The 27,908-nt window shown below is 40.7% G+C and overlaps 1 protein-coding gene and 1 pseudogene across 11 annotated transcripts in view; one reads left to right on the forward strand and one right to left on the reverse strand.

Annotated features, from left to right (window-relative positions):
• Dtnb (dystrobrevin beta) overlaps positions 1-27,908 on the forward strand; it is a 304,013-nt gene that overhangs the window by 101,676 nt on the left and 174,429 nt on the right. For all 11 annotated transcript variants that reach the window (XM_008848488.1, XM_008848520.2, XM_008848500.2 and 8 more), the window contains exons 7-8: positions 6,936-7,041; positions 10,664-10,830. In XM_008848488.1, coding sequence (XP_008846710.1) covers positions 6,936-7,041; positions 10,664-10,830 — 273 coding nt within the window. The remainder of the gene's footprint in view (positions 1-6,935; positions 7,042-10,663; positions 10,831-27,908) is intronic.
• On the reverse strand, positions 15,302-16,252 carry LOC115066859 (annotated as a pseudogene).

Consider the following 27,908-nt stretch of genomic DNA (forward strand, 5'->3'; position numbering starts at 1 on the left):
AACAATAGCGGGTTGTCTCCCTTAGCTATAGGTGGGCACTACAGTACTGCAGACCAAGATTTGAAGTCTTACATCTGAGCAGCACTTCCTGATTCAGCACAAAATCATCAATGAGAAATAATTGTCTAAACTTTTTATATGGACTAACCCTAATGCCTGGGAAATGTAATCCCTTGAACTCTTAAAGAAATATACTGGTGGCTTTACTTTTTGGTTATACTTTCCTTTTCCATGTTTAAGACCATACAGTTGGCCCAAATAAAGCAATTAATTTTTACACTTAAGGTCCTTTGAGGATCTGTTACTCAGGGGTCACATGGGCTTGGGAGGAGCCTTTCTTTGACCAATTCCATCTATATGAAGATAAGTCAGAGGTCCTGCTCAACCATAACTGGCTTCACTTGGAAGCATGACTGAGATGTTTCCTCTGAGTTGACCCTCCTCTTTGTAGACTGGACACTGATTCAAATCCATCTCATGGGGTCTCCATGGCCTTTCTGAACAAGAGGACGGGTGACTCACCATGTTACAGGACATTTTGAGAGATGTTCCATAGTCCCCTGGAACTTAGTTGACCTTGGAGGGCAAGGGGCAAACACTGTCCTCAAAGTATAGTGTAGGCCTCAAAGTATAGGCCTCAAAGTATAGGCCTCAAAGTATAGTATAGTCCCTCTTCCCATCACTTCCTGCTACCACAGGGTTTACGAGGGAGGATGGAATTGAACCTACTTGCCATCCATCTTCCGTGACCCACAAACCAGTGTCCATTTGAAGACCTCCACTTAGCTAAATAGGAATTTTCTTCCTTTCTCTTCTTTTAATTTTTTTGGGGGGGTCTGTTTTTTTGAGGCGGGGTCTCCCTGTAGCCCCAGCTGTCCTGGAACTCACTATGTAGACCAGGCTGGCCTTGAACTCAAGAGATCCGCCTGCCTCTGCCTCCTGAGTGCTGGGATTAAAGGCGCATGCTACCACGCCCTGCCTAGTCTGGTACTTTGAATTACCATGTGCTGTGTAGATAAAGCTTGGGTAAAAAACCAAATGTTCTCAGATAAGCCTTGACTAGATACATATTTTGTTCCTTAAACTAGTTGACTAAACTATGACCTTAGAAAATTTAAGATTATGTGTATATTATTTTTGTCTCATTCTTTATATATCATAACAAGCCTACACAGACCTTCAACACTTGCTTAGGCTTTCTCATTTTTTCTATTTTGGAAAACATCTCCTTTCCCATTTCCTTTTAACAACTTTCACAATCTCATTTTCTTTTTTTTTTAAAAATAATTATGAGATATAATAACATTAACAAATTTTCCATCTGTTGTGAGAGACCATGTGTGATTAGGGCCAAATTACATACAGTTGGCTGGGAAGAGTGGCTGGATACTACGGTGAGAGTCCAGTGACCCTGCTTGCCGCTCCTTTAATGAAAGGAGCACAACCGACAAGCCCAGTTGTGACAATGTTTAGCAATCAGGCACTGCTGAAGTCATGAAAATGGTAGTTACTTAATGCAGAAGAGACTGCTGTACAGTATCATCTTATTAAAAGGACATGGAATTTAAAAGGATTTGTGCTAGGATTCACAAATGAGGGAGAACATATATCTTATTTTTCTGAGTCTTCACTTAGTATAACAGTTTCTAGATCCATCCTTATTCTTTTAAATGCTATTTTAGTGATGCTAGATTTCTCCTTTCTTTTTAAAATCATTTATTTAATAACCACATGATTAGAAGAAGCATTTCATTACAGCTTTAACATATTCAGTAACAATTTCCAGTGAAAAGATACATCTCTTTCAAAAGTGGCTGTAAATTTTTAGGTTCACAGTTGAATTAATACATCTATACAATATTGAACTCAGTATAAACCCTTTAAGACTTAAAATTGAATGAGATTTTTCACCTTTCAAAAAGATCTCCATTTCTAAATTTCATTTTAAAATATAGTTTCCTACAGAAAGATTCATTTTTAATGCTAACACTTAGATGTTTATACATGTGTCTCTAATGTCTATGTATCTGATTATTACTGGTCACAGTCGGTTACACTCAGATCCTTGGCACCTGAGTATGGATATAAAGTTATCAGGTAGACTTCCGTGGTAATGTTTATCACCTCTACTAGTTAACATGAAGTAAATTTTTATGCTTCTTCCTCAAATATAGCTCATTTTTAAAGTTTGATGATGATGATGATGATGATGATGTGTGTGTGTGTGTGTGTGTGTGTGTGTGTGTGTGATACAGAACATCCCAAACATTCTTATTCATCTATATACCCACTTCTCTAATGGCACCCCCCCATACCCTTCCCCCCATTGGAGCCCTTATACTCGGTCATCCCTGTTACTGTCCACTGTGTTGTTGTTGCCCCCAGCTGTTTCCCAGTGCTTGTCCATCTGCTGAATCTAGTCAGCCTGTCTAGAGTTCCTTGTTTTAGGAAGATCAGCTGTTCCTCATCTAGCAGCAATCAGTTGTCAATATTCCTTTAGAGAACACTGGGGTTTGCTCTGCATTTTCCCAGTTCTATGCTGGGTTACTGTCTGGGAGTCTCTTGAGATGGGGGGAGGGGGGAGCTGGGAGGGTGAATGACGCTGAGGGAGTCAAGGCACAGTGGGCGCTGCTGCACTTACCCAGGAAAAATGCTGGCACTAGGAAGCCGACAGCTGTGCAGCCCCCTCATTTTTTTTTAAATTTTAATTTTATGTGTTTGAGTGTATTGCTTGCATGTATGTGAGTACACATGTCATGCAGTGCTGTGGTGGTGGGAAGGCGGCTTCAGATTACCCTGGAACTGGAGTTAAGGACAGTTTGTAGCCACCATGTGGTGCTGGGAATCAAAACCCAGGTCCCCTACAAGAGTAGTCAGTGCCATCTCTCCAGCCCTTAGATTTCTCCTTTTAAAGGGTTGGTTTCTCTCCTCCCTGCCCCCCATCTTTAAATAAAGGGAGTAGGTAGTCTAAAGGAAGTAAGGATATAAGAATGAAATAGAATAATAATTGTTAGTATTGAGGATTAGAATGACAGTGAATAGCAAACTAACTCATTTCTAGGAAAGAAGTGAGAGACTACATTCAACAATGGAAATAGCCTCAGTGTTTTACAGAGATGATTGTAAATTATGCTCAGTGCATCAGGCAGCTGTTAAATGATTAAAATCGAAGACCTTGTAGGAATGTTTAATAAAATAATGAGAGAAAAATATGTTATTTGTATTTGCGTCACACAGCTCCATGATCTGAAAAGCAGGAGATCTCTTTGTAGTCTTGTCAGATCATTGTGACTTTGTCCTGCTGCTTCTGGAAAGCCCCACTGCACTCCCATGAGCGAACAAGACAGAAAAACAATGATATTTTAAGTATAATGAAACTTTCCCCACTCAGGGGTGTCCTGGTTGTGCTTTTTTAGAATATTTATTATTTATTTTTATGTATATGAGTGTTTTACCTGCAAGTATGTAAGTACACCATGTGCATGCAGTGCCCATGGAGGCCAGAAGAGAGCATTAGATCCTCCGGAACTGGAGTTAGAGATGGTTGTTAGCTGCCATGTGGGTGCTGGGAACTGAACCTGACTCCTCTGCAAGAGCAGCAGGTGCTCTTAACAGCTGAGCCACCTCTCCAGCTCCCTGGCTATGCTTTGAGAGCCACTTTCTGGCTCTCGAGAAACAAAAGTGACCCAGAACTGTCAAACATGTTTTTCATCACAGGGCTGGTGGAGGCTGAGCCATGGGATGTCACTCTTCTCCTTTTATCCCTCAGGCTTTTTGAGAACTTTTAGGACCTGAGGAAAACTTTGGAAATTAATCTGTGTATTTATGAGGGTCTGCTAAGATTTCAAAGCATATTATCTTAATGTTTAAAAAAATAGAGTGAATCAAAAATTTTTGGAGAAAATAGCACTATTTTGAGTAGGTTTGTAAAAATGTCATTTTTAACAATTATATCAATAAAAAAATTGTCAGCACTTGGGAGGCATAGGCAGGCAGATCTCTGTGAGTTCAAAGCCAGCCTGGTCTACATAGTGACTTCCAGGCCAGCTGGGGCTACGGGGAAACCCTGTCTCAAAAAGACAAAAAAAAAAAATTGTAAGCATAAAATTTATAATTTAAGGATCAGACACATTTTCATTTTTGTTACCCTACCTCATACTATCTAGAAAACTTGATAGCATCTTTTTTCTCAGTAGTTTTCTTTTAATTAAATTATTATTTATGTATGTGCATATTGGGGCGGGGTTTATGCCGTGGCACATATGTGGAGGTCAGAGGACTGCTTTGCAGAGTCAATTCTCTTCGTCCAACTTTATGTGGGATTCAGAGATTGAACTTTGGTCTCCAGGCTTGCATGATACGTACTTTTATCTGTGGAACCATCCTTGTTGTTTTAAGACAGGGTCTTGCCATGTAGACCAGGCTGGCCATGAGCTCAGAATCCTGTCTCCCTTTCCTAGGGCTAGGATTACAGGCATGAATCACTACAACTGCCACAGTAATTTAAAATGGACACTTTGGCTTCATTTTGATTCTTGGTTTTTAGCATATTATTGTAGAGGTAATTTCCATATCTGAGTCTCCAGTTACAGTTTGTGGGGGCATCCTGCTCTTCAGTGTTGTATGCTCAGTCCTCTCGGTCTTCCAGGGTCTCAGAAACATCAGAAATTTGGGTGCCTGAAAGAGACAGAATGCTTTGGATACCACTTTTCTGGAGTGTCTGAACTGGCTTCTCTGTCTTCAGCTGTGTGCAGCAGTGTTGAGAGACTCTGGGAATGATGGCCTCTGCTTGTCTGGCCCCTTTCTTCCCCAGTCTTCCCTTTTGGACAAGCCATTTTTCCCAGGTTCTCACTGCAGTGCTTCTTGCCCACTCAGCCTCTTTTTACCTTCCTTTTCTATTTACTTTCTAGTTTCTTCTTCAGCGATATCCTCAGAGAGAACGATTTCCAATTAAATGTATACTGGAGTTAATATCTTCACGTTGCCAAAAGGCCCAGCAGTCATATGTGTGGCCTTGTATTTGATATAATGAGGACAGCTGTGGGGAGAGTGCTGTGGAAGACAGTCTTGGAGGCCTCTCTGTCCTGTGCCCCCCTGCAGCATCACTCTTTGCCACTAGTTAAACAGCGTATTAGTGGTAAAAATCCAAGCTATTTTGCAATTGGCTTAGCTAACCAATTTTACCTTTTCTATTTTTCCCTCATGAAAGAAATTAAATTAATTAAAAGTTTGATTGAGAAATGCCAAGTTTTGATAGCCTATTGGTAGGACTAATTGGAAGGAAGTAGGATGAAATTTTGAGCAACATTTTTGCATTGCCCTACCACCCCTCCATCGTGTCTTCATGTATTATATGTTTTTTTCCAGTTCTGGGGATCGAACCCAGGGCCTTGCACATTAGGCAAGTACTCTACCCCATAGCTATATCCCTAGCTTTTACCCTGTCTTCAGATGGCAGGACCAAGGCATGGTAAAGGAGTTCTTTTAGTGTCAGGCGGTCATGTAGCTCCTATGTGCTGCCCTTTCTGCATTTTTCTTTCTTTTGAACATTTTTGTGTGTGTGCGCGTGCGTGTCTGTCTGTCTGTCTGTCTGTGCCACAGCATATGTGTGGAGGTCAGATCACAACTTTGTGGTGTTGGTTCTCTCTTTTTACCTGTGTATGAGTTCTGATTATCCAACTCAGGCCCCCAGGCTTATGTGGCAAGTGCCTTTATTCAATCAAGATCCATCTGTCTCTTGCCCTTGTTTTATTTTTTTGAGACAGGAACTCACCCTGTAGCTCAGGGTGGCCTGGAACTCATTATGTAGCAAGCTGGCCCTGAACTTGTGATCATCCTGCCTCAGACTTGCAAATGCAGGTGTCTGTTGCTGTTTCTGGCTTTCTGCTGTTCTTCTAATGCTGTTTGAAGTGGGCCCTATGGGTGTAGGCTATCATTATAGACTTCCTATCAAGTTGCATGGCATTTTGTTTCTGTCTTTGTCCTTTCCCTTTAGAGCTAGAAGGTATTTTGTGGCTTGGAGGAATAAAAAGGAAATTCATCAATTTGAAATATTGTGCAGATGTGTTCTATCTACATCATGTAATTCTGCTTCTATTTTGTCTCTCTAGACTATTTTGTAATTGTCTACATGGGGCATAATCATACCAGTTTTCCACACAGAGTAGAAGCTTACTATCTGTTGAAAGAGAAATAAAGATTAGAACAGAAAAATGCAGTCTAGTGAGAGATAGAGTACTGATATCTGAGTGTTTCCCTTTGTTTCAATATATACTTCAATAATTATTTGTACCTATAGTATGCCAAGCACTGTTAAGAATGTTGGAAATGCTGGGTGCATGGTAGCGCACACCTTTGATCCCAGCACTTGGAAGGCAGAGGCAGGCCAGCCTGGTCTACATAGCAAGTGGCCAGGCCAGCTGGGGCAATAGGGAGACCCTGTCTCAATAAGACATAAAGTTAAATAAATAAATAAATAAATAAATAAATAAGAATGTTGGAAATATGGCTCATAAACAGGCATCCTTAGTTCCTGTTGTCATAGATGTTTTATGATCAGCAGTGGGATATCTCTTTCAGGACAACAGAAATGATGATTGGAAGAACATTGTTGTTCTCACTCTGTGTCTGGTTTGGGTTGGACCATGACTTGTCACTAAATGCCTTGCTCTTTTTTCTTGTCTGTCAAATAATGATAAGGCAGCTAATAGCTGTTTTGAGACTCAGAATCATATCTGTAGAGTTGCATTTTCAGGTAGTAGTCATGTGCATGTAGTATAGTATGTCGTTAGGATTGTAAAAATGTAAAATACTATTTTACTGTAAAATTTCACATGTAGTTCATTTCTTCTTGGTTAAGAGAATCCTAAATTAATCTTGAAGCTTAAAGACACTTGAAATGATGTAAAGTGTCTTTGTTTTTCTTCTCTTTACAGAAGAAGATAATGCTGAATATGTTTCTAGACACAATGATGGCCGATCCTCCGCCACAGTGCCTTGTCTGGCTACCTCTCATGCACAGACTTGCCCATGTTGAGAATGGTGAGCACACCTGTGTCCTTCATCCCTTAGGCACTAGGGAACTGATTGTTTGTAGTGTTGTTAGCTGTTATCCTGGAAAATTTAAATTGTGGCTCTTGCTTTCAAAAGAAAAATACTTATTTCTTCACAAAGAGAGAGGCTTATTATTTAAATAGGATTCTGAGAAATGATAAAACTTGGTTCAGACAAGTTTGTTTTTTTTTGTTTTTTTGAGACAGGGTCTCCTGTAGCCCCACTTGGGCTAAAAAATTCACTATTGGGCTAAAAAACTCACTATGTAGACCAGGCTGGCCTCAAACTCACAGAGATCTGCCTGCCTCTGCCTCCCCAGTGCTGGGTTTAAAGGCATGTCCACCAAGCCCCACTCAGACAAGTTTTTTTTCACTCTAGATTTCAGGCAGTCATCTGCATGAGCTTACATAATGTAGTCAGGACTTCCTTTTTTCTCCCTTTAATTTATCAAAATTGTAGCTTTAAAAAATTGGAGATATGCAATATTAACCACCGAAACTATAATTTTTAACAATTGAAAAAGATGGCCTCTTCTATCTTCCTCTTTTTTTTTCCCCCTTTACCATTTTTTTTTTTTTTTTTTTTGTTGTTTGCTTTGTCTTTTGAGACAAGGTCTCACTGTGTAATCCTGGTTGTGTTAGATCCTCCTGCTTCTGCCTCCCACCAAGTGCTGGGATTAAAAGCATATGCCACCACCGTGTGTGTGTGTGTGTGTGTGTGTGTGTGGTATGTGGTGTGTGTACACTTATGTGTTCCTGCATGTGGAGACCAGAGGTCGATGTTGGGGTCTTTCATTTTGACTCTCTCTACCTTAATCTTTTGAGACAGTCTTTCACTCAACGCAGAGCTCACCACTTGCCTAGATTGGATGATTAGAAAGCTCTGGGGATCTCACCTGTCTCCATGCCTCCCTCCCTACCCAGTGATGGGGTGGTGTGTGTACACTTATGTGTTCCTGCATGTGGAGACCAGAGGTCGATGTTGGGGTCTTTCATTTTGACTCTCTCTACCTTAATCTTTTGAGACAGTCTTTCACTCAACGCAGAGCTCACCACTTGCCTAGATTGGATGATTAGAAAGCTCTGGGGATCTCACCTGTCTCCATGCCTCCCTCCCTACCCAGTGATGGGGTTGTGAACACATGACACCACACATATTTTTTATGTAGATGCTAGAGATCTGAATTTAGGTCCTTATGCTTATGTGGCAGGTACTTTACCCACAGCCATCTCCCCAACTCCTTCTTTACCACTTTACCTCAGATACAGCCTTTGGATCCTTTCTAGTACATTAACTTCCCAGTAAAACAGATCTTTGTTTCACTTTGAGTTGAAGTGATATTAAATTCCTAAATCCTTCTTAGTGTTTTCTGCTGTTGCCATTGGTTTATTTCTGTATTCAGGTTGTTTGAATGTGTTAAAGGGAAGTCATCATTTTTCCATATAACCTTCCTTCTCTCCAGGTTCTTGTCTCTCTCTATTCCATAGACGGGAACAAGGCAGAGCTGACAAGCTGCTGCAAAGCAGAATCCTTTCTCCCTTTCTTCTCACTTCTTTTATTTTCTGCCCTTTCTACACAACATTTTTCTTCTTTTAAACCTCTACCTTTTGCTCAGCTGTGGATTTTCTTCACAAGCTTCTTAGTTTCAGGATTATTTTTCTAAAGGATCAGAGTCTTTTAACTAGACTTTTTAATTTAAAAAAAAAATTATTTTTATTTTTATTTTATTATATGTATGACTGTATTACTTGCATGTATGTAGATGCTCCCGTGTCATGCAATGCTCTTGGAGGTTGGTCAGAAGAGGGTGTCATATCCCCCGAAACTGGAGTTACAGATGGTTGTTAGCCACCATGTGAGTGCTTGGAACCAAACCCTGGTTCTCTGCAGGAGCAGCCAGTACTCTTAACCAATGAGCTGTCTCTCCAGCGCTGGTTGAAGGGAAGTTAAGACATCCAGAAAGCTGAGCTTCTTAACTAAACCTTTTTTTTTGGTCTTTCTGAGACAGGGTCTCCCTGTAGCCCCAGCTGTCCTGGAACTCACTATGTAGACTAGGCTGGCCTTGAGATCCTCTTGCCTCTGCAGAGGATTAAAGGTGTGCACCACCACGCCCTGCTTTAACTAGACTTTTAAAGTAGCTAAATTTTTAAACAAGAGTTTTGAATAGACATGTAAGTTGTTAAATTGCTGCAGTATTACTGGTTCTTTGAGGAGTGCTGCCTTTCTATCTTAAGTGTTTCAATAGTTTCATATCCAATTAATTTTCATAAATCACTTTCTCCTATGAGGAGTAGAAAGAGCCTCATTTGTCAAGATGTGCTGTTATGCATATGAATATTTTACTACGAGTTTGCAGGGAGTATATTATTTATTGATCACATTTATGTGGTTAGTGATATTAATTTTCCTTAGATACAGAGAAATGTTACAAAATCTTTGAAGTCTCTGGGAATAAAAAGCTTGTTATCACTTTAAAATTTGCCTGTATGTCTTGATTTTTATCGTGGGAAACAAATTGTAAAAATTATGGTATGCATGAATTTGAGGGATATTATATTGGTTTGGGTCCTTCCTATGTTTTGGAAATAGTATTTAAAGGATAAATACTAAGCCAGGTATGGTGGCACACACCAGTAATCCCAATGCTTGGGAGATGGAAACAGGAGTATCAGGAATTGAAGATCATAGGTATTCAAGGCCAGCCTGGGTTACAGGAGACTCTGTTTAAAACAAACAAAAAACAAAAATAAAACAAAAAACCAGGCCAAACAAAAATAGTCAAATTCTTATTTGCTTAAGCTGAAATTGTACTTTTCCTGTTTACAAATCCAGGATAAATAAGAAGGTAACTGATGTATGTTGCACTTTGCCAAAATGGTGCTTTTAATCCCTGAACAGTTGTTTTCTTAGTAATGAACCCAGCACACTTGCTGATCTGCCTCAGGCTGGATCTTGCTTTCCCTGCTGCCCACCTTTCCATTGTGTGAGCACTGGTTCTTAACTTGCTTAGAAGTAAGTCACACATGTTCAACCAAAATTGCCAGAGTACATTTGACAATTTATATTATATAATATTTTTACATTTTATTATTTTTATCTCACGTGTATGCGTGTATTGCCTACAGTATGTAAGTAAGTGCATCCATGTTGTGCTATGCCCGTGGAGGACAGAAGAAGCTGTCGGATCCCTTGGAACTGGAGTTATGGACAGTTGTTAGCTGCCATGTGGGTGCTGGGATTTGAACCCAGGTCTTTTGCAAGAACAGTGTTTTTAACAGCTGAGCCATCTCTCCAGTCCCTGATAATTTATATTAATACTCCTATGTCATTTATTGTTAACCCAAAATTATTCCTTAGAATGATAAATTTTGATCATATTGATGTTGTCTGGAGGAGTATACCAAGTGACATGGCTTTGCTTTTGAGCACACACTTTTGATAGCACTTCTGTCATTCCTTAGAAATACAGTATCTTGACAGAAAGCAGACAATTTAGTGTCTTTGGTTCTAACCGTGTTTCCACCTGGGTTAATATGTTCGATTTGGTTTTCTTCAGTGTTGATTCTGGTCTTCAGTTGTTACTATTTTGTCCCTTCTCCTCCCTCTCCAGTCTTCCATCCTGTGGAGTGCTCTTATTGTCGCTGTGAGAGCATGATGGGCTTCCGGTACCGATGTCAGCAGTGCCACAACTATCAGCTCTGCCAAAACTGCTTTTGGCGTGGCCATGCCAGTGGGCCTCACAGCAACCAACACCAGATGAAGGAGCATTCCTCTTGGGTAACTAACTGCCTGTCTTTTATTCTGTGTTGTTTATTTGGCTCACATGTAATAGCACCCAGGTCAGTGTCTTGAGGGTGCCCGACCCAGTGGCCCTTTTTATTCAGTGCAGTGGGATGATGCAATGCTCCCTTTCCAAAGTAAAAGGTAAGGTTTTTTTTTTTCCTGATTTTAATGTTGTACAGAGGGTGACTCTCTAATGTTTATTCTCTTGAGCATTCAGTTAGGTTTAACTTCTTTCTTCAAGCTAGTTTTCTTCAAATATAGGTGTTATATGGTTTCATTTCTTAGGCTGGAGAAAATAATTGGGTTTTTTTAGCGATTGTCCCATTCCTGTCCTTACCTTCAAAAGTACCTTTTAAAACACTTAAAGGAATGGAAACATGGCTTAGTGGTTAAGAGCACTGGTTGCCCTTGTAGAGAACCCAAGTGCAGTTCCCAGCACCCACATGGTAGCTAACAGTGGTCTCTAACTCCAGTTCCAGGGGTTCCAGTGTTCTCTTCTGGCCTCCATGGTCATTACACAACATGAGTGCTCCTACGTACATGTTAGTAGAACTCTCGGATACATAAAATAAAATCAAATATCTGGGTATGGTGGCACACGACTTTGGTCCCGGTACTCAGGAGGCAGAGGCAGGTAGATTTCTGTGAGATCAAGGCCAGCCTGGTCTACATAGTGACTTCTAGGCCAGCTGGGGCTACAGAGAGACCTTAGCTCAAAAAAATAACAAAAAATTATAGAAAAAAATCACTTGGGTGGTGGTGCAGAACTCTAATCCCAGTAGTCAGGAGGCAGAGGCAGACAAATCTCTGCATTTGAGGCCAGCCTGTAACTCCAGTCCTAGGGTATCCAGTGCCCTCTTCTGGTCTCCATGAGCACTACATGCATGTGGTATACACTTACATATACAGGCAAAACACTCATATACATAAAATAAAAATATCAATAACATTTTTTAGCCAGGCATGGTGGCACATGCCTATAGTCCCAGCACTCTTGGGAGGCAGAGGCAGTTAGATCTCTGTGAGTTCAAGGCCAGCCTAGTCTACATAGTGAGTTCCAGGCCAGTTGGGGCTACAGGGAGACCCTGTTTCAAAAAGACCAAAAAAATTTTTTTTTTAAAAAAGAGAGACCACATAGTAAATAAACAAAACCCCTCAATATTTGGATGGAGATTGGTATTTGTTTGTTCTGAAGTGTTTATAAATCATGTAATATACTTATCATCAAGTATTTTTATTTATTTCTAGAATTTAAAGATACCATGCTTTTCTTCTTAAAGAATTGTTCTAGTTTTGTTTTAAAACATTATCTTTAGTTTGTGTTGAGCAGTTGGTTTGCTGAGTGCTGAAAGACTGTACAGGGTTAGAAGTATGGTTCAGAATCTGGGTTCTTATACTGTGTATCCTACTGGACTGCAGGTATTAACAGGCTTTAAATACCCAGGCTTTCACAACCCTTTCTTCATAGAATTCAACCAGGAGAAAGTAAATAAGCCAATATTAGGAAAGAAAAAAAAAAAAAGATAAATGTCCACCCCTATGTACACCTCCCTGTACTATGTGAATTTGTGACAGTGTTTTAGAGACATGGTGTTTATTAGATTGAGTTTCAATTATAACTAACTGCAAAAATCTTGTTATATCAGCCTCCTATTCTCTGTCTAGTTATATATTTTAGTGCTGTTTTTTGGTTTAAGGTCTTTTTTAAATCTTAAAACAAGTTCAATAGTTTCTTTTTCCATTAAAGAGAATTGGGCCAGGCGTGGTGGTGCACGCCTTCAATCCCAGCACTTGGGAGGCAGAGGCAGGTGGATCTCTGTGAGTTCAAGGCCAGCCTGGTTTACATAGTGAGTTCAATGGACAGCTGGGGCTACAGGGAGACCCTGTCTCAAAAAAAAAAAAAAAAAGAGAGAGAGAGAGAATTTGTCATTATTTCTACTTCCTTACGTAAAGTATAAATACCCCACTATGATAATTGATTGGTGAACATTTTTGCTGTTGTTTTAGAGAGTCTTGACTACATTCATTCTCCATGTTGGGGTGAGGAGAATGAGGAATGTTTTGTTCCTTTTAGTTTGAACTTGCTCATTTAGCTAAATTATAACCCTTTCACAAACAGGGATTTTGCATTTATTTAAAGATCAGTGACTAAATACTGCTTTATATATAGTTTGCAAAAGTACTTTTCACATAACTCTTGAATTTTTTCTCTGAGTTATAACATGCGTACCGGAGAGTACAAGTGGGGAATGGTGGTTGATCCCTGTAATCTTAGCACTTAAGAGGCCGAGGCAGGAGGATTACCATGAGTTCAGGCCAGTCAGTGCTAAGACCTTGCCCCCTACCAATAGCTGAAAACAAACAAGCAAAAGTACAGAGTTCATAAGTGAATTTTTATATTTACTTGATACTCACAATACTCTTGTGATGATTTTCTTTCTAAATATGTCTCATTTTTATTTCATCATAAAAAGAAGAATCAAACCAGGATAAGAAAAGAAAACCAAATTATACAGTATTACAACAAATAAGTTTCTAGCCAGCTGGGAATAAATTACTCATCTAGGTATAGACTATGTGTAGATCAGAAAGCTATAAATATGGAGTCCTTTGATTAGAGTACAATGCTAATTGAGGCCCAAGCTTTGGGTTTGACACCTCTGGACAAATTTGCCTCCAATAGAGGAAAACCATGTTTCCATAGTTGTAAAATGCACCCCTTAGTCTTGTGAGCCTCTTCACAAATGCTCTGTTTGTCAGAAGAGGGACTATGGAGCACTCTATAGAACAGTGATTATGCCCACATTCACAGAGTCAGCGGTATCCTGCACGCATGAGCAGCACAGTCTAACACAGTTCTTAACGTACTAAGAGTCAAGGGGAGCATAGAAATCTTATCAACAGAGCAGCAGGCTACCAAGGTACCACTGCTTCCTGGTGACTTTTTCTCTGCTCTGAGCTGAACTTTCACACAGATTTAGTTTTGTTGTTTAAAAACAAAATGATATAATACAGCAGTCATAATAATACTAAAAATTGACAGGGAATAAGAACTCGAGCACTGTTTTACCTGCCAATGTCACACCTAGGACAGACCCTAGGGAACCGCCAGTAGGGTTTAAAGTCCAAAATTGAGAGAAAAAGGACGAAATGGAAATTGTCCTTAGTCATGCCTAGGATTCTCACCAGATAACCAGGTGCTCAGTGGTCATGACATGTGGTATGTACAGCTGCTTTCCAGAGAGGGTAGTTAGTGACCACAGGAGCTATACATAGAGAATCTAAGCTGTGTCCAGGTGCAGTGTTTCAGTAGGCTGTCTGGTGCAGAAAGCACCAAGCAGGCAACAAAGCATGCTTTTACATGGCTAAGGGGAAGCCCCAGCAAAGCTCCTTTCAAGCTGCAGCATGCAGCATCTTTGTAAGTGGGCACAGCCCTGCCTCAGGGACACAGTGCTGTTACCAAAAAATGTGTTGCTGTTGTGGGTATTTTTATTTTTTTATTTTGCTTTAAATACTGAAACTACAAAAATCAGTTTATATAAACTATTTTTCCAAAACAATCACCAAAACAAAACAGTCCCCCAAATCAGAGCAAAACAAAATACTGTCAAAAGCATTAATTGCCTTTCTTTTAAAATGAAAGCCATCCATATTCAGCCATGCGATTGGCAGGAGAAATGGGGGCCTGCTCTACTTGGTGACCATATGGCTGGGAGGTTCCCAAGAGCAGCGTTAGTTAGAGAACCATAGAGTGGATAAGAGCTGTCCTGACTTCCCTTGTTCTGGACAAGGGGAAACATTTCTGATTGATTTACAAGAGCTCTACAAACTTTCAGCATTAAGAGTCTGAGCCTCCCCAACCCAGTCTACCTACTTTCCTATGGGTGTGTGATTTCTTTCCTATAAATTGTGCAAGTCAAAGCCCTTCTACATAAAGGCATTTGTAGTAGTCCGTGATCAATGCAGATTGTCACACACTTGGTTCTGTTTTGAGGGCACTAACTTGAACAAGGTATTGCTCTGCACATAATGTCCATGATGGTAAGGAGGCTTCCATCTCTTCACAGGAATCACCATAATCAGGGCCGAAGAACCAGATGCTTGGTGGTTTTTCTACCTCTCCCTATTCCCACTCCCCAACCAAGGTGATTTGTCTTTAAAAGTATCAATCCAAAGCTGGGCATGGTGGCGCAAGCCTTTAATTCCCAGCACTTGGGAGGCAGAGGCAGGCGGATCTCTGTGAGTTCAAGGCCAGCCTGGTCTACATAGTGAGTTCCAGGACAGCTGGGGCTACAGGGAGACCCTGTCTCAAAAAGACCAAAAGAAATAGGTGGCTTGGGTTCTCCAGATAATATTCAAAGGGCAAGCTTTAGCAACAGCCAACAACACAAACAAAACTACTGTCTTTATTTGCCTGAATGGGAATTGCTAGCTTTAGGATTTGGCCTCTCAGCCACTCAGAAACTTAATAAGTGAAGCCTTCAGAATAGTTGGAAGGCTGCTGCAGCCATCCATGTCCAGGAAGTAAGCAGGTTTGTATTCGAAGTGAGTCAGGGTCAGGTGTCCTCTTCATTGAGGGGGCACTCATACTCCACCTTCAGGATTGGACGCTGATTGTCTGGGAAGGCCATGGAGAACAGGGTGTCTGGGTCACACATTTGTAGACATACCATTCCCCTGCTCTCTTCTGCATGGTGCTCTTTTCATAGTAATAGTGTAGAGAATGGCTGTTTGTCATAGTTCATGGCCAAATTTTCCGGATACTCTATGCCGAGCAGCCTCTTCAAGTTCTGTCAGCTTAAACTCCATGCATTGGCTAGTCTAGGCAATGGAAGTGGGTTTTGAATGGGTCATCAAGAAATGTGACAAAGAACTGCCACAACTGAAGAGAGCTCCGCCTCTGATAAGGGAGCCCTCTCAATTCACAGTGCCATCAAAAAATAGCTGGGAATAATGCTTTTCATAAGAAAAACCTTCGTGGTTGCTGGAGAAATAACCCCCTCACATGTAGGGTGACTGACAGAGAGGCACTTCTGAATCAGTGAATCACGGGGCTCCTGCTTGATTCCCCTCGGTGATTGGAACCCATGTGTTGGGAGACAGGGCATTCTGGGAACCCCATGTTCATAGAGTCTGTCATAGTATTTCTTGAATCCTTGAAGGGTGGGGTTCTGATACCTGCTGAGGGTAACTGGGACGATTATCTCCAGGAACCCCTGACTGAGGAGGGAAGGGGTGGCAGAGTTCAGAAAGTCATCTCTGAAATCTGTTCTGGTGGATACTGGTTTTCAGGAATCATTTTTGGCATCTACAGAAGCTGATGTGGTAACGAGGGGACCACGTAATAGTGAGCTTTAACCTCAGCAGTACTGGAAAGTTTGGCAGTACTATGCTGTGTAATAAGCCTCTCAGACATAAAATACCAATCTTTTGGTTACACTCATGAATTTGGTGTCAGGAATGTGGCAGGATAAAAGAGCTGGCCATCACTCTCCATACTGTCTTGGGCATTTTTTGGCATGTCTAAAATATTGCTGGGGGTGGGAGGTAGCTTGAGAGATTGGAGGCTTTTTAACTACTGTGTCCACTGGCTGCCCTTGGGATGATGAGTAGGCCCATCTCAGTTGTAATATTTTCTCTAATCCAGTAATGTGTGACCTGTTCATGTGGTGTTTGCTCTTCATACTTGGCACCTGTCTTTGGAAACATCATCTGTGCCAGAGGCACCTGGCAAGCAAGTGGTGCAGGAGCAATGGGCTGGGCTATCTGCCCTTCTTGTCTCCCTGGTGCAGGGTTACTTCTACCACATTCTGTGGGCTGGTGGTAGAGCCACTGAGGGCAGCTCAGAACAAGGAAGGGTAAGGTCTTACTGCAGTGAGCCTATGTGGTGGGAGAAAGAGCCTGTTGTAGTTATCTTTCCTGTTTAGAAAATACATTCTACCACACACAGGGCATTCGCATACAAACAGTAAGTTAACCACCAAAGTGTTCGTGTTTTCATGCTAAGTTTTACTTTTTTATTTATTTATTTATTTTTATTTTATGTGTATGCGTATATTGCCTGCATGTAGGTAAGTACACCTGTGTCATGCAATGCTGGTAGAGGACAGAAGAGGCCATCAGATCCCCTGGAACTGGAGTTACAGACAGTTGTTAGCTGCCATGTGGGTGCTGGGATTCGAACCCGGGTCTTCTGCAAGAACAGCCAGTGTTCTTAACTGCTGAGCCATCTCTTCAGGCCTGCTAAGTTTTACTTTTTAAGAGTCCTTTTTAAAATTATATATATATTTTTAGGATTTTCAATACCATCCTTAAATGATTCAGGGTGTTTTTTGCTAATCTGTGATAAAACTTCAGCCCAAATCTATATTTTCCCTAGTCTGGCCATAGTTGATTTTCAGATTTACTGTCATTCATTCTTTTTTTTCTTTTTTTTTCTTTTCTTTTGAGACAAGGTCTCCCTGTAGCCCCAGCTGTCCTGGAACTCACTATGTAGACCAGGCTGGCCTTGAGCTCACAGAGATCTGCCTGCCTCTGCCTCCCAAGTGCTGGGACTACAGGCTTGTGCCACCATGCCCAGCCAATTTTTCTTAACCCCTTCTTCTCTACATATTGTGATAAAACATAACACAAAATTTTGTCTTCTAGCTGTGCAGTTCATGACATTGAGTTCATCCACACTGTTATATAATCATCACCACTGTTCATCTCCAGAATCTTTTCATGCTTCCAGAGGGAAACTCTGAAACCTTTCCCAGCATGCAGGGAGGTCTAAAAACATCCAGTGTCTCATTCCTTACCTTCCTGTCCTCCATTCAGACCTCTGCCTCCCTTTTTTTTTTTTTTACTTTCCCAAGGTAAATTGGACTGATTCTCAGTTATTGCACTTGAAGGGGTGGATAGGGGAACATGGGAGAATTTATTCAAATATCCTTGTGCCACAGATGCAGTTTTTTAGTAGAATGCCTTCATGGAAGTAGTTATGTAACTGGTTGATGATCAGAAAAGTTCACCTTTCTTACCAACAGGTGGCAGACTCTACCTCTGAAATCTTCAAAATCTATAAATGAAGAAGTAATTTGGATGGGCTTAACAGTATCTATTAAACAAATACTTTCGTTTTAAAAATATTGATGATCATATATGTAATTTTTGTATCATTATTAATGCAAAATTTGGGGCTGGAGAGATGGCTCAATGGTTAAGAGCACTCACTGGCTGCTCTTGCAGAGGACCTGGGTTTGATTTTTAGCACCCACATGGCGACTGACAACTGGAGTCTGTAATTTCAGTTCCAGGGGAATCCAACAGCCTCTTTTGACCTCGGTGGACATTGCATGACACAGGTACACTTATATACATGCAAGCAATACACTCATACACATTAAAAAATGCAGAATTTAATTATTTGAGAGTCAGAACAGATTACGTTATAAATCAGGAACAAAGTTATCTTTATCAGAAATCATGTTTAATTTTCATATGACTAGCACCTGTTTCTCTGTATCTCTCCAGTTCTAAAAGATAATTTGATGTTTATTCAGGCAGAAAAAGGTGTGCTTATTGACCATACCTTTGTCCAATTTTAAATGGTCATATGTCATAATGAATTGCTACTTTGCACATAGCACAAAGCTAGAGGAAGATAAATTTTTTTCACAGCATAAAACAACATCCTCACAAGCAGGAAGTAGGATATAGACTTGAAGAAATTAAAAACAAAACAGGACAAAAAAATTGAAAACAAAATCTGCCAAGTCCCGTTCTTTGGTCCTGTGCCCAGCCACCCTCAGGATCTGCTGAGGCTGTGCTCGCCTTGGCTGCTGCCTCTGTGTCTGTTGGTGTCACAAGGGAAGCTGCCGCCTCCATATCCTGCTGGACAACAGCATTACACAGTACCTTCAGCTTCCTTCATAACTGGCCCCTCTCCAGAATGGTATTTCCTTAGCAAGCTGTCTCACCTTCCGTTCCTTCTCCAGAGGTTTCTTGGCACCCCTCCAGGAACCCCATTTCTCCTATAGCCCCTGCAGAAGTGCTGCTTCTTGATTCCATTCCCTTGTATATTTAGGGTTCAGAGATGAAATCCTCTCTATGGTGACCATGCATGGCAACTGGACTTAGCTGAGAGTGAAAGTGGGCTCTTGCTAATTAAGCAGGGACCACAGGCACCAAACAGCAGTATTCCACGTAAGCTAGGACCTGGGCTCACTGTTTTAGTGTTCTATTGCTGTGTGACGTCACTACAGACTTAGAAGCATAAAACAATGGGTGTCCATTTGGACTTGGTCAAAAATCTAGGTATGATATAGCTGGATTCTCAGTTCCACATGTCTCTGAACTGACATCAAAGTGTCAACTGAGGCCGTAGTATAGTCATAATCTGGAGCTTGGGGATCTTGCCAATTCACTGGTTGTTGGCAGAATTCATTTCTTTGCAGCTGTGATTGCACCGTGGTTCTTGTTTTCCTGCTAGCAGCTAGCCAAGGATGGCTGTGAGCTTCCAGAGACCATCACCTGTCCTTTGCCATGCAACTTACACAGGACATTTGCAGCATGGGCATTTGCTACTTTCAAGACAAGCTGGAGTACATCCTTGTAATTTACTATTGTGCAACCAGCCAGAAAAATGCTGCTTAAAGCATTTAGCTGGTTAGGCCAGGCCCACCTGGGGTAATCTTCCTCTTCCCATATAATGCCACCAGGTCTAAAGGAGGTCTAGTTTATTATATCCACAAGTTCTACTCATAGTTACAGAGGAGTGGTTATACAAGGATGAAGGTTAATTTAGAATTCTGCCCACACCAGTCACTCTGGTTATTTTATTGTTTACGCTTTAACTTAACACTTCTAGAACATTACACTATGAATCTCTCAGTTTTTTTTTTTTTTTTTTAATCTTACAAAGAAAAATCAAGATTCTGCTTTGAGGCACATGCCATTTTTGCTACTTTCCTTTTCTAACAGTGGTTATTTACCAACTTTTTGGTCATGCCCCTTTGATCCAAGGGTTAGACAGATTGATTCCATATCCATGGTTACGTTCCTGGTAACTTCACTGTTCATGGACTTAAGCCTTTTACCACCTGGCTCAGTTTCTTCCCATCTCCAGTTTTCCTCCACTGAGCCTTGGACATCTGCCCCACAATTGTGCTGGATATTTCACCCCTACTAGCTGCTCTGCTTCTTGAATCACTGATTTAGATTTCCTGTCCTCTTTTGACAGCCTACTATCCTTTCATCTGACTCACTCATCTGATTTCAGTCTCCTTCCAGTTTTTAACCTGTTAACCTGTCTTGCCTACTGGTTTTCAATTCTGTCTTTTACCTCTCTCCTTATTCATTTTAGATATGGCCATTACCATCCCATTACATGGGATGAGCTTAAAGTCTGTGATTTCATGGAGCTTGCATTGAAAAGAAAATGAGTAGGTATGAACAACAAAAAGTTCCAAAATAAATGAACAAAGAAGATGTCAAGTTCTGTGTAGAGAAGTAAAATGCAATTTGACAAAAAGATGACCAAGTAGCTACTTAGGATAGGTCAGTCGACAAACTACTGACATTGATTCAGGGCCCACCTTCCTATGCCGAGGATTAGCCCTGGGTCTAAATAACTAAATCTCCATTCCAAACATAAAATTTGAATAGATATAACAAGTAATAGGATTGAGTTACCAATCAAAATCTTTTTCACAAAAATGACCTTAATCTCAACACTTGAGAGGTAGAGGCAGGAAGATGAGAACTTGAAGGCCAGTCCTGAGTTATATACATAAATCTTGCCTTCTTGGTGAGTTCTAGAAGACATTTAAAGAATTAGTACCAGCCGGGCATATGCCTTTAATCTTAGCACTCAAGAGACAGATACAGGTAGATCTCTGTGAGTCCGAGGCCAGCCTCGTCTACATAAAATAAAAATATACATAAAATAAAAATAATAAATAAAAATGCATAAAAGAAAACAACAAAAACCCAAAATGTAACTCAGTGCCCTTATTTTGATTTAAAAAAAAAAAAGTCTGGACTGGGGCTATAGATCAGTTGGTAAAGTGCTTGCCTAGTATTATGAATTCCTGAGTTTAATTCCCAGCACTGAATTAACTGGGCATGCTAGTGCATGACAGTAATGCCAGCACTTGGTAAGTAAAGGCAGGAAGATTAAAGGTTCACCTTCATCCTCAGTTATATAACAAGTTAAAGGATAGCCTGGTCTATGTGGTGAGCCCCCACTCCCCCCACACCACCACCAAGGAGACAAAGTAGAAATTCTTGAAGGGAGCTTCTTCAGCCTAATAAAGGATGTCTACCAAAACCCCACTGTGAACATCTGCTTACTGGTGAAAGGGAACACTTTCTTCCCAAGAAGGTCTACTTTTGCTACTTTTATTCAACATCATGCTGAAGGTCATCACAGGGCAATTACACAAGAGGAAAAAAATAAGAACAAAATAGGAATAAATTTAACCAAAAAAATAGTAAACTTTTACAATATAACACAAAATATTACTGAAAAGAAGTGGAAAGACCTGCTGTGCTCACAGGTCAGAATCTTTAATATGCTTAAATAGCAGTGTTCCATTAATTGCTTTGCAGACTTACTGCCATCCCTTTGAAAATCTTATCTGCTTTTTTCCTGACTTTATAAGTTGATCCTGATATATATGAAAATGCAAGGGACCCCTTTCAAATTGCCGAAGTTGATAAACCCACACTTCCAGGTTTCAAAACTTACTTCTTGCAATAGTAACAAAGACAATATGGCGTTAGTGTCAAGATGGACATATAATTGGTACTAGTTGGGTAGAATTGAGAATCTGAAAGTGAACCTTTACATTTACTCTTGTTTGGCTTTTCACAAAGATGAAAAGTCCATTTACCGTGTGCCAGATAAGTACTTGTCTCAAAATATGTACTGCAACAAGCAGTGTTCACATATAAAAAAGAACTTGGACGCCTTCTATATGTAAGAGGTGATTCAAAATAGATCACAGGGGGCTAGAGAGATGGCTCAGTGGTTAAGAGCACTGGCTGCTCTTGCAGAGGACCTGGGTTTGATTCCCAGCACTCACATGGCAGTTAACAACGGTCCATAACTTCAGTTCCAGGGGAGTCCAACTCTTCTGACCTCCAAAGTCATTGGATGATATGGGTGCACCTACCTACATTCAGGTGATACACTCATGCACATAAAATAATAATTAAACTATTTTAAAAAATAGATCACAGAAGGTGCTGGAGAAATGGCTTAGTGAGTAAGTGCTTGCTATGTGAGCATAAGCACCTGAATTCAGATCTTAGCACCCAGTGTGCCCATACATGCCTTGAACTCCAGTGCTGGAGGGGAGTGAAGCTGAGACAGGAGGATCACTGGGGTTTGCTGGCCTCCAGCCTACCTAAAATCTTGTGAAGTCCAGGTTCAGTAAGAGACCCTGTGTCAGGGAAGAGGTGGAGAGTAATAGAGGAGGATGCCCAATGTCTTCTTTTGTCTTCTACATGTGCACACAAGGGTGTGCACACTACCCATGTTTACATACCTGCACAAACCACATGCATACAAAATAGATCACAGAGCCCTAAATGTAAGAGTGAAAACACTAAAAGAAGCCAGGCATAAGTTCCTCATGACTTTGAATTAGACAACACCTTAACTGTAACACCAAAAGCACAAGCAACAGAAGGAAAGTGGATACATTGAGGTTTATCAAAATTAAAACTTTGATCCTTTAAAAGGTACCATTAAGAAAGTAAAAAACAGCCCACTGAACAAGAGAAAATATTTGAAGATTATACAGCTGACAAGGACAAGGGACCTGTGTTCAGAATTATAAAGAAGTCTAAGTCAGGTGTGGTGGCACACGCCTGTAGTCCCAGCATTTGGGAGGCAGAGGCAGGAGGATCTCTGTGAGTTCAAGGCCAGCCTGGTCTACATAGTGAGTTCCAGGACAGCTGGGGCTACAGGGAGACCCTGTCTCAAAAAGACCCCCCCCCTAAAAAAAAGAAGTCTAAAACTTGGCAGCAACAACTACAAAACTAAATAACTCAATATAAAAACGGGCACAGGGGTGGTAGAATGGTGAATGGTAAGCACTAGAGACTGTGGAGGACTAGAGGACTTGTTCAGCGGGCATAAGGTTTCAAATCTGTTTCATAACAATCTGAACAATATACTTAGCATACTAAACTGTGTGCTTAAACATGACTAAAATGGTCGGGCATGGTGGCACATGCCTTTAATCCCAGTACTCAGGAGGCAGAAGCAGGCAGATCTCTGTGAGTTTGAGGCTAGCCTGGTCTACATAGCAAGTTCCAGGCCAACAATTTTAAAGATTTTTTTTCTATTTTATTTATTTTCATTTTATGCATATGAATGTATTACCTGCATGTATGTAAGTGAACCTGTGTTGTGCATTGAGAGTGTAAAATTCACAGCTACATTGCAGGACAGTAGGTCCTTAACATGTTAAATAGAGCTGTCGTGTGATCCAGAAATTTTAATACTAAATACATACATTGAGAATTGGAACTTTGTGTCCACACCTCACTAGAATAATTTAGACAGGATTCGTACGAGAGGGGATCATTTGAGACTGGATAAAATCTTAGGGATGAGACTGCTTTGTTGGCCACTAGCCTTTGAAACTGTAAGCTTTCTAACACCATCTGAGGGATTAGGTTAAGGTATTCTAATAATATTTATCAGCTTGTGATGTTTTAAATATTTTTCTTGTTAGTCCCTGAACATTGCCAAACTCTGCTGTGGTGTTTGGCAGCGCTATTTATTCCTAAACCCATTTACAGCTGCAAAAGTGCTGAATTTGAAAGCAGAACATTTGCAGTGGACCCAGCTGTTCCAAAAGATGGTGCTTATCAAAGAAAGGAACAGTGTGTTGTTTATGACACAAGAAGGCATCCCCCCCCCCCCCCAACAGCAGTCTGATTCTTCTTAGAGCAAAGAGATGGCTGGAAGGTTTTGCAGGGAAGTTTAGCCGAAACTAAGCCATCCTTCAAACGAGCAATTTCCTCTGGCTGTCATCATTCACCCGCAGCCCTTTCTTCAATGTTAGATCATCTTTGATTCTTACAGGTGGCCACCAGAGCTAAGCTGGAGAGTGTGTAACTCATGTCCATGTGTGAGGAAGACCAGCAGTCCTGTGTGACCCAACCATGTGAATTGCTTTTTGTCTCTGCAGTTTCTCAATGACACCAGTGTTTACTGCTGTCTACCTAGGGCTGTCTGAGATCCATCAGTGCAGATTTAGAGGAGAACTCTTTCTCAAATGAATTAATGATTATGTGTTATATATATTAATTTCCTCTTAATGTCAAATTCATTGTCTCTTCATCTTCATTTAATGTCCAGTTATAAAACACACACGAGCCATTTATTCATGAGACCTTTAGATCTCCTTCTCTTTTGAGCTCTCTTCTTTTGCTGCTCCTTGAAAACATTTCCATGGTTCCAGATTTTAGATGCCCCATACCATCCCCTAACCCTGATAAATTCTACACTTGTTAGCTCCAAGCTGTGCTGCTTCTTGTGCAGGTTGTGACACCTCTGTTCACTGACATTATGGACATATCCATCGGAAGTTTTGCCAGCTCTTCTGTCAATACACAATTCTGATTATTTTTCAGTTCATTCTTTGGAATTCTGGGTAGATAATTATACTTAGCTCTAGGAAGCAACAACTGAATCTCTTTCAGATAGTTATACCTTTATCTACCTCTGTGTTGGAAGAACTTCTAAAGCACCATCTCCCAACCCTTTCTGAAAAGAATCATTTGGACTCTTTGTTTAATATACAAAGTACCAGGCCCTACCCTTGGGAATCTTCACTAAGTGACTCTGGGTTGAGGCCATGGAGCCTGCTTTGTTTTGCTTTCACACAAGTGCCCAGGAATGTCTTATGTTCAGACAACCTTGGCAAATACCATGTCAGAGCAGTGCTGAGTAAGCCGATGCCTTCATTTGCTGACTTTTGATGGCTGTACCGTGTATGGTGTCACTTGACTGCTGGCTGTATCCCTATCTGGACCTATGGCAGTGTTTGTGACAGGTTTGTATCGAGACGGTGGGCAGCTGAACTGGCAGGGAGCTTTGTGCATTGGTGTTTGTTCATTAGACATCAATGTTGAGGATAATGACCTGGAGAACAGGACCAGGAACCACAAGTATGGAGGTCCTTTACAAACCCCCATCCTCACCCTTCCTTTCTTGAGATACTGGCTGCTTGTGACTCTACTTGCCCAGGATTTGCATTCTCTGCTCCTTTTGTTTTAACCGGCTACACCTGTTGTTCATCAGCATCTGAAGTTCTGGTTGCACTTCCACCTCATTTTCCCACCATGCAATCTGAGTGCTTTTTAGAGCTGGGGAGCTGTCTACTCAATGTTTGCCAGAAATACATTCCAAAACAAGGATGACTTACGACACACTGAAGTTTTATCTCACAGAGTAATGTTTTGAAAGCTTTTACAGTTGTCTTTGGTCTGGGACTTTTATTTATATCTTTAACTCACAGGCAGCAATATGACAGTATGAAACTATTTGTAGTTGCCTGACACAACACTGTATTTTCTTTTATGTTTGTGAATCTGTTGCTCTAGCTGCCTTTATCTGCTCTTCTCCCAATCCTCCAAGCTTTTCTGTGCCAACTCCTCTGTATCCTGTAAAAATTAACTCAATGATTGCTTGTTTTCCTGATCACTAGGCTCATGGTTGTCCCTTCATGGTTTGCTGTAGCACACTAAATACCCTTTTCAAAGCACTTGTCACAGTATTAGAATCATCTCTTTATCATCTGTTAACATGTCTACATATTCTGTCAGATAACTAGTCTTTAGTATGTTATTAGCCTTTATAAACTACTGCGTGGTGCACAGATTCAGTGTTTAATAAAGATTATTATGAAAGTTGGTGTTTCTCACTTGTTCCAGTTTTAAATGATTTGTGTTACAACAATTTTCATGTTATACGTGCCCTACCTGCAAAAGGAATGCAAGAGATTTAATAATGTCCAGTTTTGCCAGAATTTAGAAAAGAGGACTTTTCAGGATTCTTGTGTAAGGGTGTAAATTCTTAGGTATGAAGGAGAAATTTAATTACATACAGCCTTTGACCCACCAACTTTCCATTTAGGAGTTCTTCCAGAAACACATCTGTACCAAATACACTATGATTTTTGTATGAAGCTATCATACCAGTGTTATTTGTAGGAGCTAAAAGAGGAGAAGCAAAATATTAGTACAAAATGATTGAATTTATTGTGGTATGTATGTACTGTGGAATTCTATGCAGCAGTCTGTAAGTGAATCAGCTTTATATGTATAGCTATAGAAAGAGCTTTGCAGTACAGTAGGAGTATGTGTGCACTCGTGCGTGCATGTGTTGCTGGGGATTAAACCCAGTGCCTCGTGCTTTCTAGGCAAGGGCTCTACTACTGAGCTGTATTCTCACCCCATGCCCTTCTTCTTTTTTTCAAAATGGGGACTTGGTGTGTTGCCCAGTAATCCTCATGCTTTGGCCTCTGAGTGCATGGGACTATGGCATGCACCACCACATCTAGCATATAATTTATTATTGGATGAGAAAAGGCAAATTATGTATCAGTATATATTCTACATAGTTTAATCTCATTGTAAGAATAGATTTGATTTTGCAGATGTTTATTATTTTCTTATTTATGCATAGGAACCAGTCTAGTAGGCAAAAAAAAAAATGTTCTTTATCAACTTATATTATTTAAATATTATGTCATCGTGTCATTTGATTTTTTTTATACACCTGCATATTGGGAAAGGGTATACATGTGCATGTGGAGACTAGAGGACAACCTTGGGTGTCATTCCAGGGAACACCATTGACCTCCTTTGAGACAATGTGTCTCATTGACCTGGAGCTTTTCACTTAGGCTAGACTAGCCAGCCTCAGGGAGCCTTCAGTCTCCAGCCTCCCCAGCACTGGGATTACAAGGACATGCCACTACTCCTACCATTTTCACATGGGTTCTGAGCCTCTAACTCAGGCCCTTATACCTGCAAGGCAAGAGTTTTACTAACTGAGCCATCCTCCCAGCCCTCACTTGTGCCATGGCTATGAGTAGAGGTCAGAGGACAACTTTCGGGTATTGATTCTCTCCTTCCACCTTGGGATCCAGAAATTGAACTAAGGTCGTCACATTTGTATAGCAAGTGTTTTTACCTGTTGAGCCATCTTGCTAGTCAATGTCACCTGGTTTTAAACTTCATCACAGTAGCATGGTACTCCCTGTATCCTAAAACATCCTTATTTATCTCTGTTCTTTTAAATACCATCTTCATGGACTGGGCATGGTAGCACATGCCTTTAATCCCAGCACTCTGAGGCAGGAGGATCTCTGTGCAATCATTCATGTTGGTTTGGTTATTTTTTTTTATTTGTTTGTTAAAAAATTTTTTTTTTGAAACAGAATCTCACTATAAATCCTAGGAGGCCTGGAACTCACTATGAGAGACTAAGCTGGTCTCAAACTTACAGAGATCTCCCTGCCTTTGCCTCTGCCTCCCAAGTGCTGCGATTAAAGGAGTACACCACCATGCCCGACTAAAAAAATTTTTGGAAACAGGATCTCATTCTGTAGTCCAGGCTGGCTTAGGTCTTGCTATGTAGCTCAGGCTAGCTTTGAACTTGCAATGATCCTCCTACCTCTGTCTCCCGTTTGCTGGGATTATAAGTGTGCACAAGCACAGCTGGCTGGTTATTTTCAAGGCCATATGGAATTCAACTTTATGAATATAACAATTATTTTCTCCCTTGCTAATAGACATTCAACTTGTTTCTAGTTTTCTCCTTTTCTAAATACAGCTTCACTGTATTTTTTAGGTTCTTGTGTGGTATGGAACATTTTCTAAAGCATGCTTTAGGAGTGGACTCCCTGGGACAAGATGAATGTGCATTTGCAGTAGTAAAATTGCTTAATCCAGTGTGATTTCACTACTTTACTCTTCTATTGTATATGAACTTTGCTGTTTGTTCACATCCTCACTTAAAAGTTACTGTGCTGGATAGCTTTAGTGTCAACTTGACACACCTG

This window comes from Nannospalax galili, unplaced genomic scaffold (genome assembly GCF_000622305.1).
Source record: "Nannospalax galili isolate Female #2095 unplaced genomic scaffold, S.galili_v1.0 scaffold1191, whole genome shotgun sequence".
Lineage (NCBI taxonomy): Eukaryota > Metazoa > Chordata > Mammalia > Rodentia > Spalacidae > Nannospalax > Nannospalax galili.